The sequence below is a fragment of the Heptranchias perlo genome, chromosome 20 (genome assembly GCF_035084215.1).
Source record: "Heptranchias perlo isolate sHepPer1 chromosome 20, sHepPer1.hap1, whole genome shotgun sequence".
Classification (NCBI taxonomy): domain Eukaryota; kingdom Metazoa; phylum Chordata; class Chondrichthyes; order Hexanchiformes; family Hexanchidae; genus Heptranchias; species Heptranchias perlo.
The window spans coordinates 8811054-8823068 of record NC_090344.1 but is presented as its reverse complement, the minus strand read 5'-3'; the positions used below and the strand labels follow the sequence as shown (position 1 = coordinate 8823068).

Here is a 12015-nt window from a genome sequence, read left to right as displayed (position 1 = left end):
GTGGGGTAACTTTTATCTTCATGGTCTCGCATTTCATGGTTTCTGATATTTGTTTTGGCTATAAAACAAATGCCCGCTTTCGATGGCCAGCTGAGGACGGCCGATCTTCCACCATTTAACCTGTGATTGGCTTCGGGGAAATCTGAATTCTTCTTGACAGACAAGGTCCGAAGGTTGCAGGAGAGGCGCTTCACTCTGACATGGATATTTCTGCAGTGAGCGACACCAGACTGTTTCCACAATGAATGTCACTCCCGTTTATTTTGGAAACGCAAAATTGTATTCACATTCCGATGGGTTTCACATTGTATTCACATTCCGATGGGTTTCAGTTGATTTGTGAGAGATCATGAAAGGATCCTGCAGCGCGGCAACAAATCCTTACATCCGAGTATCTGCACCCTTAAATCCGAGTATTTGCACCCTTACACCGGAATATCTGCACCCTGACAACGGAGTATCTGCACCTTTAAATACGAGCATCTTCACCTTTACAGCAGAGTATCTTCACCCTTACAACGGAGTATCTGCACCTTTAAATACGAGGATCTGCACCTTTACAGCAGAGTATCTGCACCCTCACACCGGAGTATCTGCACCCTCACACCGGAGTATCTGCACCCTCACACTGGAGTATCTGCACCGTTGCACCGGAGTATCTGCGCCTTTACAACCATTAACTCATCAATTGTCCCCAACCATCTTTATCAGCGTCAGGAGCCCCAAACAAAACTCAACAGTGAAGAAATTGGCTTTATGATTCTTCACTAATGTACGGACACACTTTTATTTACGGCACTGAAAGGGAGGTTTGGGGAAAGTGGCCGCTGATACTCAGAAACTACTGCTTGTTGCTTTTTCTTTCCAGCGGGCTTGTTGGTATAGGGGTATGATTCTCGCTTCGGGTTTGTTGTTTGAAACATGTGAGAGATCCACGATTCAAATCCCGGTCGAGCCCTCATTTCCCCCCCAACCCCCCGAACTTTTGATCTTGAGCTGCTGTTCAAACTGGCAGGGTGTTTGGAGGTATCTCATTGATCTCATGTCCTCTGAATGCATTTTACTTGCAATTACAATTGACCTTGAAACCGCTTTCGGATTTCATCTCACTGAAGCAGAATGTGGCCGCTTTTTATCTGTCAGCGTGGAGGTGACGAGGTTGTGGTTGATAACCGCGGGCACACCTGTCCGGACATTGGTATTCAGAATGTACAAAATTCTGTCTCAAATATTCTGTTGTCATCCAGGGAGCTCTAGTTTTGCATGCCCAACCTTTCCCCTGGAAAGAATGTGTCCAGTCTGCACTAGAAATATCTCCTCACTCAAGGCCTCCCATTGCTCATTTACTGTTTTACCTGCCAATCTTTGATTCCAATCCACCTGGACCCGATCACTTTTCAACTCGCTGAAATTCGCTCTTCCCAGTTGAGTATTTTCATACTTGATTTTTCCTTGCATTGTCCATAACTACACTAAACCTGCTGCAAATGCTCCCCCAGAGAATCATGCTCCACTTGCCCCACTTCTTTCCCCTAAATAAATCCAACACTGCTTCCTTCCTCGTTGGGCTGAAAACATACGGATTAAGAAATTTCTCTTGTACACATTTCAGGAATTGCTCGCGCTCTTTTACTTTTACACTGCTATTTCCCAGTCTATATTCGGATAAATGAAGTTCCCTTTTATCACTACTCTAAAATTATTGCATCTTTCTGCAATTTACCTGCCAATTTGCTCCTCTTTCTCCTTCCCACTATTTGGTCGCCTGTAGAATGCATCCAGCAGCGTAATAGCTCCTCAATTGTTCCTTGATTCTAACCAAAAAGATTCTGCCTTTGAACCCATAAGCATGGCGACCCTTTCTACCGCTGTAACAGTATTTTTGATCAATAATGCCTGCTCCCCTCTACCCCCGCCCCCCACTTTTTTCCCTGCCTTTCCTGAATACGTTGCAGCCAGGAATATTTAAGTGGCCATTCCTCCGCTTGTTTGAGCCAGGTCTCCATTACTGACACTATAACATAATCCGATGTTACCACTTGTGTCTGCAGCTCACCAACATTATTTACGAAGTGTGTTAAACACAACATCAGGGCATAAGGGTGTTACAAGTTCTATTGCCCAATTAAATGTTCTATGCATTAATGTACGTAGCATAAGAAATAAAACAAGTGAATTAGAAGCGTAAATTCAGCTTATAGTGCATGACGTAGTGCTCATCACTGAGACCTGACTACAAACTTGGCATAACTGGCAGATAAATTTTTCAAGTTATAAGCCGTTTAGAAAGGATAGGGACATTGGAAATGGCGGTGGAGTAGCGATATTTAGGAGTGATACTATTACTGCATTAGAAAGAAGAGATATCAGTAAAGGTGAGCACGCAGTAGAAAGGCTTTGCGTAGAAATTAGCAACAGAATAGAATGCAAGACGTTGGTGGAGTTGTTCATAGACTTCCGGACAGCAGTGAAAAAGTAACAGGATACACAGAATCGGAGAGGGTGTTAAGGGTCTGGAACTCACTGTCTGAAAGGGTGGTCGAGGCAGAAAACCTCAACTCATTTAAAAAGTACTTGGATGTGCATCTGAAGTGCCGTAACCTACAGGTCTATGGACCAAGTGTTGGAAAGTGGGATTAAGTTGGATAGCTCTTTTTCGGTCGGTACAGACACGATGGGCTGAATGGCTTCCTTCTGTTCTGTAACTTTCTATGATTCTGTGATCCGTGTGTGGAGGATTCGCTCAATCATCAGACGTGCTGAGACACCAGCGAGTTCACATCTGATTGCAGGGCTTGGATTCTGCTGTTAATCGCATCCAGGACTGCTGATATTAATAACCCCTATAACTGAGCTGGAGTTTAATATTCTGGATATCTGTTAAATAAATCAGCTTTGTTTTAAACACCTTGTTGTGGATTTTGGTTTTTCCCACCTGAGTGTTTAGCATCACCTGGCGAGAGCTCAGAAAGGACAATCTGGGAGGAGGATCGGCCTTTGGGAACAGAACTTCTGCCTGGACACAGTCCTTCAGGGCCACACTGAGAGTGGTAAACGGCACTTTGGTCTTTCCCGGCTCTCTTCACTGACAGCAAAGTCGCCGTCGGGCGTCCAGTCTAAAAATGACTGTGGTAATTATTCTATGAAGATTTAACCTGTTTGTGAGACAGTCCTGAGTCAACTATTTAAGGCAGGCGTTAACTGATTTAAAATAAACCCGATTAAAAGAAATGGGTTCTGAATTGTGATTTCCGTGAAGCCAATGTTCCATTCCTTTATATGTTTCATGTGCCTGCTCTCCGACCACAGGGTAAGTGGTGGAATATCAGCCCTGTGCAGCCGGCTATGATCACGAAACATTTTCTTGCAGACCAAACACACATTGAAACCCTGGAAATTTGAGGCGATGAATCCTTAGGGAAAATGAAATAAGGGTTCGAACCATCAAACTTTCTCGCTAAGTGATAGCACCACCGAAACAGACGAAGAGATCACCTGCTAAACCAATAATTTACTGAGCTAAACTTTAAGATTGCAGCCACCAATATAACAGCTGTCTACTGTCAGTTTACTTCTCCAAAATGAATGGTTGAAGCTTGCAGGAGTGAAAATCCAACGAGCTGGTCTTCACTCTTAAAGCAGCAACTGTGAAGTTAAGAGAAACGTGCCGGAGAAATACTCGATTTCAGCGCGGTGACACAAGGCCAGTGTAAAGTTCAGTTAATATGATCGCTGAGTGGCGAGAGGGTGGATTTGAAATTCCTGAGCGACCGCACTGTGCATTTTCCAGATCTGCTTGTTGCACCAATCCCTTCAATTCTTCACTTGCAGTGACAATTCGATTTTCGGTTTCTTTTCCCTGAGGCTTGGTGAAATTTTTAAAATTGAAAGAGACCAATATCAAAGCAAACCTCGTCAATGACATGCTCACAGATATAAAGCGGCCAGACTCTGCTTCAATGAGATGAAAGGCCAGACCGGTTTCAAGGTCGAATGCAATTGCAAGCAAAGCTCGTTCAATGAAAGTGTAGGTCATTGACGTGCCTTGAAAGGTAGTGATTGTTTGAACTGAATTTCTTCCGAAGGCGTTTGAGATTGAGGTGGTGTGATTTGGGGACTTCTTTTCCCTCTTTGCAAAGTCTGAACCGCAACTAAAGATAAAAATTCTCAGGCTAAAATGGGGATTCTCCGGAATATGAACCTCGAATCGAGAATTATACCCCGACCTCAACGAGCCCAGAAACAAAAACTTGTCCTTACGTTAAGATGTTACGCTCACATTCTATGAGAGGTCAGTCTGTAAAATAAAAGGGCATTTTGAAGAGATATTCTGAGAAGTTCCGTATTGGACCCTGAACAAAGTACAAACACCGCACGCTGTTTTTGCTGGTCAAATTCATTACATTTCATAAATTCCACAAAAGCACCACGGGGAGTTGAATCCAGGACCGGAGTTCTTTAACCAACTGAGCCATGGAGCCAATCCACGGGAACGCTTCTCACTTCCTCTCATTAATATCTATGCTACACGTCATATTCTGTTGGGGGTTCAGACTGTTTTATCTTTATCAATTTCATAGAAACATAGAAAATAAGAGCAAAAGTAGATCATTCGGCCCTTCGGGCCTGCTCCGCCATTCAAAATTATAATGGCTGATGTCTAACTCAGCACCCTGTTCCCGCTTTTTCCGCAGATCCCTTGAACATTAAGAAATATATCTATCTCCTTCTTGAATACATCTAATGACTTGGCCTCCACTGCCTGCTGTGGTAGAGAATTCCACAGGTTCACCAGCCTCAGCGAAGAAATTTCTCCTCATCTTGGTTCAAAATGACATACCCCCTATCCTGAGACTGTGACCCCTGGTTCTGGACTCCCCAACCAACGGGAACATCCTCCCTGCATCTAGTCTGTCTAGTCCTGTTGGAATTTTATATGTTTCGATGAGATCACCCCTCATTCTTCTAAACGCTAGTGAATACAGGCCTAGTCATACATCATCCTGCCATCCCAGGAATCAGTCTGGGAAACCTTCATTGCACTCCCTCCATGGCAAGGACATCCTTCCTCAGATATGGAGACCAAAACTGCACACAATACTCCAGATGTGGTCTCACCAAGGTCCTGTACAACTGCAGTAAGACATTCCTGCTCCTGTACTCAAATCCTCTTGAAATGAACGCCAACATACCATTCGCCTTCCTAACTGCTTGCTGCATCTGAATGCTCGCTTTCAGCGACTGGTGTACAAGGACACCCAGGTCTCGTTGCACCTCCCCATTTTCCCAATCTATCACCATTCAGATAATAATCTGCATTTCTGTTTTTACAACCAAAGTGGATAACCTCATTTATCCACGTTATACTGCATCTGCCATGTTCTTGCCCACTCACCCAACTTGTCGAAATCACATTGGACCGCCTCTGCATCCTCCTCACAGCTCACATTCCACCCCAGCTTTGTGTCATCTGCAAACTTGGAAATGTTACATTACGTTCCCTCATCCAAATCATTGATATATATTGTGAATAGCTGGGCCCCAAGCACTGATCCCTGCGGTACCCCACTGGTCACTGCCTGCCACCCGGGAAAAGACCCATTTATTCCTACTCTTTCCTGTCTGTCAACCAATTCTCAATCCATGCCAGTATATTCCCCCTATCCCATGTGCATTAATTTTGCACACTAACCTCTTGTGTGGGACCTTATCAGAAGCCTTCTGAAAATCCAAGTACACCACATCCACTGGTTCACCCCTATCTATTCTACAAGTTACCTCCTCAAAAAAGTCCAGTAGATTTGTTAAGCATGATTTCCCTTTCATAAACCCATGCTGACTTTGTCCAATCCCGTTAATGCCCTCCAAGCGTTCTGTTATCGCATCTTTTAAAATAGACTCGAGCATTTTCCCCACGACTGATGTTAAGCGAACTGATCTTTAATTCCCTGTTTTTTCTTCCTCGTTTTTTCAATAGTGGGGTTACATTTGCCACCCTCCAATCTGTAGGAACCGTTCGAGTCAGTAGAATTTTGGAAGATGATCACCAATGCATGCACGAGTTCCAGGGCCATTTCGTTTCGTACTCTGGGATGTAGATTTTTTAGCCCCATTAATTTCCCGAGCACTTTTTCTTTAAAACTAATCCTGGTTTCCTTCAGTTTCTCCCTCAGTGGACCCTTACTTCCCTAACATTTCTGGAAGGTTGTTTGTGTCCTCCTTTGAAGACAGAACCAAAGTATGTGTTTAATTGTTCTCCCATTTCTTTGTTCCGCAATTGACTGTAAGGGACCTACATTTGTCTTCACTCATCTTTTTCTCTTGACATTTATAGAACCTTTTGCAGTCAGTTTTTGTGTTGCCGGCTAGTTTACTCATACTCTACTTTTCCCCCTCTTAGTCCTCCTTTGCTGAATTCTAAACTGCTCCCAATCCTCAGGCCTGCAGCTTTTTCTGGCAATTTTATATGTCTCCTCTTTGGAACGAATACTAATGGCTAATTTCTTTTGTAAGCCACGGTAGAGCCACCTTTCCTGTTTTATTTTTGTGCCAGACAGGAATTAATAATTGTTATAATTTCTCCACATGTTCTTCATATATTAGCCATTGCCTGTCCACCGTCATCCCTTTTTGTCAAGTTCTCCAATCTATCCTAGCCAACTCACTTTCGTAATTTCCTTCATTTAGATTCAGTACCCTAGTTTCGGATTTAACGACTTCACTCTCCATCTTAATGAGGAATTCTATCATGTAATGGTCGCTCTTCCCTAAGCGAGCCCGCACAAGATTGTTAATCAATCCTTTCTCATCGCACAATACCCAATCTAGGATCACCTGTTCGCTAGTTGGTTCATCAATGTATGAGTGTACATGATTTATTTCTAGACTCCAGGAATTCCTCCCCCACTTTATTATTGCTAGTTTGGTTTGACCAAGCTGTATGTAAATTTAAGTCAGATTATGTTTTACCTTTCTTACCTGTGTCTCTAATTTCCTGTTTAATGCCCTCCACTACTGTTTGGGGCCAATAAACAACCCCAACCAACGTTTTCTGCTCCTTGGTGTTAACCCCATCCATACAGATTCCACATCGTGATTTTCCGAGCCAATATCCTTACTCACTATTGCATTGATTTCCTCCTTTACCAATAACGCTACCCCACCTCCTTTCCATTTTTGCCTGTCCTTCCTAAATATTGAATACCCCTGGATGTCTCTATAATCGCAATTATATCATACCCGTTAATATCTATCTGAGCTGTAAATTCATCGACCTTATTGCAAATGATCCGCACATTAACACATTTAGACTGTTCAAGATTGCTAGTCAGCTTAGTATTATTTTGCACTATGGCCCTATTTGTTTATCACCATGTTTTCTCTGCCTGCCACTATTGCTTCTTCCCGTTCTGTCTTGTTTCTATCATTGTTTCCCCCTCCTCCGTCTTCCTGCTCTGGTTCCCATCCCCCTGCCATTCTAGTTTTAACCTTCCCTAACAGCACTAGCAAACAGCCCCCATGAGGACATCAGTCTTGGTCCGGTGTTACCCATCCCATCTTCCGCCGAACCGGTCCCAAAGTCTCGAATTTAAATCCCTCCCTCCTACACCATCGCGGTAGCCACGCAATCATCTCGCCTATTCTCCTGTTCCTGTTGCCGGAGAGACCAGCAGCCAGTGGTCGTGCAAGGAGAGAGCCCAACATTCTCCCGGCTTGGCAAACTGGTCAATCGATGCCCTTAGGGAAGAGGCAATTCCAGAGATATGGGCCCAGGCCCAACCCACAGGATCAGAGTTAGAGGCAAGGGAACGAGTCATTCCTTCCCGACACCATTTTACGACAAACCCACCACAGCTTTGACCCGGATCTCATTCCGAATTGGGGATGTTGCAATTGTTGGCTGCAGCAAAAACAATTCTCAAACCAGACATCAAGTTAACTCACTGCAAAGAGTACAACCCAGCGAGCATTTGGAAGATAACACGAGACCAGAATCATCAATAACAGGATTTTATTATCCAACAGACATCTACAGTTCCATGGAGCTGCACTCGGAGCCCACCCTGCGGCCCTGCTCCATTTTCCATACAGCAACAGTCCCGACCAACAGGGCCACGGAGAGCAGCGCTGCCCCAACCGCTAATCCAGGAACACGGAAGGGGGAATCAACAGCAGTATCTGTGGGGAGAAGCCAGGGTTAGATGGGCACCAGTTACTCCATCACGAGACACGGTTGGAGCTCCCTGCTTTACCTTTCTCGTCCTGGTGGATCAGAGCAGCCAATCTCGCCTCACCTTCCAGGAAAAGGATGGGTCCATCAGCGGTCACCAATACCCCAGACCGGTCATCGGCGCTTCTTCGCCTCTCTGGGGCGAAGGAGAGAAAGAGACAAGAGTTCATGGTTAATGATTAAATCTTAATCTGTCTGGAAATCCTGAATCAGATGGCCTCATGCAAAACACATCAGGGCCCTGGGTACCGGACAGAGTTTGGAGATCGCAGTTCCGGCTATAATTCCATCCGGATTCTCAGAAGGACGTGCCAACTGAGCAGAATTCGCAATTGCTGCTGCCACAATGGCCAGTCTGGTCTCCTGGTGAAGGAGACACTGTTTGATGCACTACTTTGACCCGCAGTTTTATGAGACACTCAATTGGACAGGTGTCCGGCCCCGGGACATCCGTTCGGTTCCACCCTGAATTCCAAGTGTCAGAATGATAGTAAGATGCTGGTTTAATGTTCTCCAAGGCCAAGGGTGGACTATTCCGAACCGGATGTGGAACACACTCGTGCCAACAATTGGAGGATTCTGCTCCTCAGGGGTCGGCAAGGAGGGCAGCTCAGGATCCGGGCAAGTAGCAAGGAACCAAAAATACCTCATTCATCCCAGCTCAAGGATGAGAGCATCCTTCACAATTACTGACCTGGTGCAAGATGTGCTCAGACCCGCTGCCCTAGATTGCTATTCGAATGGAAACCTGCACCGAATGGAAATGGACAAGTTCCCAGACCCGCCAGATTCTGGACATTAACCATGTGCCCAGTGTTCGGCCTCTTGCTGAGGGAGCCCCATGTACAGATGTCCCACACCCAACCCTCCCCATCAGCGTTTAGTTTCTATTCATATCACAGGTACTTACTGGGGCTGCAGGGAGCCGTGCAGTTCTCTCGAGTGGAAGGGTAGCAAACCTCAGCACTGCAGTGGAAATAAACCTGCAGAGAGACAGTGCGGTATGGTCAATCCCACAGCTCCCAGTCAGGAGATCAATGCTTCTGCAGCCAACCGAAAAACAGGGGCCTGCTCACTTCTTAAGCCCGGGGAGCAGGTGATACAAAGTGACCGGGAAAGAAGCACTGAAGGAAACTCACCTCCCCGGACAGAGCCCGGCCCGAAACTCGTTCCCAGAAAGTGAACGTGCTGACTACAAAACGATTATGGTGAGTTGGGAACAGCAAATGGGAAGCAGCGTTTACTGGTAGGAGGCGGGTTTTGTAGTTATCACCAGCAAAGGGGCACCTGGAACAGAGACAGAGGGGGAGTCACACGGTTATAGGTTTACATGAAACCAATTATACCAGCGTCTGGAACAAAATAGCAAATTCGAAGGAATATTTCCCCAATCACTAACCCGGACTGAAGTAATGATTTCTGTATTAATCCCCGCCCATATCGCCCCCTCCCCAATCCCCACACTGCCCCAAGCCCCCTCACTCGCTCCCTCACCTCTCCACCAGGAGGTCCCATCGGAGCCCCGAATACGGCTCGCCAGTGGGGGTCGCCCAGCAGTCATTGAGCAGCAGCACAAGGGACGGATCGTTCCGGTTCAGAACACGAACCTCCACAAACACGGGGTCCCGGAGCACACTCAGGATCGGGTAGTCACTGGCCACATACCAGCTCCGGTAACCACCATCTGAAAAGAGAAAAATGAAGGGTGGGCACTATTTGGAGAGAGCCTGAAGTTGGACACTAATATCAGCGAGCACTCGTTACCTCTCGCTATTCTCAGCTCCAGAAGCAGGATCCCGGCCTCAGTGGCTGGCAGTGGTGGAGAAAGGGTGTAAACTCTGGGCTTCACCTGCAGATCAGACTCCTGGCTTCCCTTGTAACTGCACTGGACATGGAGCCTGCAAGAGAACGGACACGGCTGAAGAATTCAGGTACTCACTGTCTCTGCCCGCTGAATGTGCTCCTATTCTCACCTGAAAGGGCTGTCCCGGGTCACCGATCCCAAAGCGCCATCCAAGATCTCAAACTCACCCAACACATCCGTTTCATACAGGATGTTCATGCCGTCCAGCTACAAGAGACAGAAGACCATCATTCCCGAACTGAGCCATTGATGGGACTCCCAGCCCACAATACCTACCCGCTGAGTAGCGCCACATTCAGTGACGGCGAACTGAAAGAGCACAGTGTCTGCAGAGGCCACGATCGGATTGCACTCAGCTCCTTCTCCATCCTTCAGATGGACCGTTGTCAGGTTTACAGGAGGCAGCGTCAAATCCTTGGAGATAGCGATGAGGACCTGCCCATCCTTGGTGCAGACTGCAAGAGAGTCAATGAAAGGCGGTTAGTTGACCCACGGGGAGGGTCAAGGGAACCGTTACAGGAAAGGGGACAAACCCCATCCATGTTTCAGTTTCTATCCCGTCCCCTTATCTGTCTAATGGAAACCAGTTGACCAATTACAGCTCGTCACCACGCTGCTTGGATTAAAATTGCCCGCAACTCCGATAGAAATTGAACATCAAATTCAAATGATCAGTGGCAGCAGGGGCCGGGGCTCATTCACTCTGCCCCCCCCCCCCCCCCACTACCTGGACAATTGCACCGGGCAGAATTCAACCAGTGTGAGTCCCAAGTCACCGAGCAACGGCGGAATGATTCTAACTGCAGATATTGTGTCAAAGGCCGATTAATTATTTCCCTTTGTTTGATTACCAGCCCCCAATCCCACAATCAATTATACTCTGCGGGATTAGAGACTCAATCACACCACCATTTCCACTCTCCGGACTGGAAAGGTTTGAAATTCCAACTGACGTTGCATGACAGGAAGGAGAAAGAGGAAACTGTACAGGGAAACCCCTAGTACAGCTAGATTGCGGGTGAACCTGGAAAGTCCTGGCCCAGAATATAAACGGACTGAGAATACACCCACCTGGAAGACTGTCCAGTGAATAGAAACACGGCGGTGCATCCCGGTTCCCCGCATCAAAGCAGCAGCCTCTCTGCACACACTCACTGGCTTCAATTCCCGGAAATCCGCAGTCTTTGCGGTTTTTGGGAGACAGCCAACATTTATCGGCGGGGAAAAGGAAAGAGGGCGGCTGAGCTGAACAGATTACAACAAGTAACAAACCAAGAATCCCCAAACCCTCCATTATAACAAACAAACTCTCTCAGGTACGTGAGAATGGCGAACCGACTCCCTCTTTTTATCGCAGCGCTGTTAATTGGCACTAAATGAATGTGCCAATCAGCCTCAGGCACAGTCCGAGGCCCACGGGCTCCGGAACATCAACCAGCATTCGCACGGCTCACACGGAGATGGGCCTGTTTTTAATGGAAGAAAAAAGGTGAGACTGGGTCCAACGACAGCTGCACAATTCGCCCCCGGACTTTTTGTTTGGTTGCATTGAAATTGTTGTTTTTTTCCCCCTTGATACCTTTATTTCTTCATCACAAAATTAAACGAAACTGGAACCAAATCACATTATTAGTTTCTATTTTGCTTTTTTAGTCACCTTTATTTCTTAGACCCAACGTCACCTTTAGTAGTTTATTAAAAATAGGCCCCATCTCAGTGTGACCCGTGGGAATGCGGGTTTTTTAATACTAATTAATAAACAGAGTCAAATCAATATGTTATTGTCCAGATACAGTACGGTAGCATTAGTGGTTATGTTACTGACCTTGTAATCTAGCAGGCCTGGACGAATAATCTACGTGTCATAAGTTCAAATTCTGCCACGGCAGCTGGGGAATTTAAATTCAATTAATTAATTAAA

The 12015-nt window shown here is 46.1% G+C and overlaps 1 protein-coding gene across 1 annotated transcript; it reads right to left on the bottom strand.

Moving 5' to 3' along the window:
- Window positions 1-7996: 7996 nt before the first annotated feature.
- On the bottom strand, window positions 7997-11403 carry LOC137335612 (zona pellucida sperm-binding protein 4-like). The gene is made up of 9 exons (XM_068000918.1): window positions 11166-11403; window positions 10371-10549; window positions 10204-10301; window positions 9995-10128; window positions 9725-9914; window positions 9370-9517; window positions 9141-9213; window positions 8253-8366; window positions 7997-8178 (listed from the first exon to the last, which is right to left on the bottom strand). The coding sequence occupies exons 1-9, from the start codon at window positions 11386-11388 to the stop codon at window positions 8030-8032; spliced, it is 1308 nt and encodes a 435-aa protein (XP_067857019.1). The 5' UTR covers window positions 11389-11403; the 3' UTR covers window positions 7997-8029.
- Between the last annotated feature and the right edge of the window lie 612 nt (window positions 11404-12015).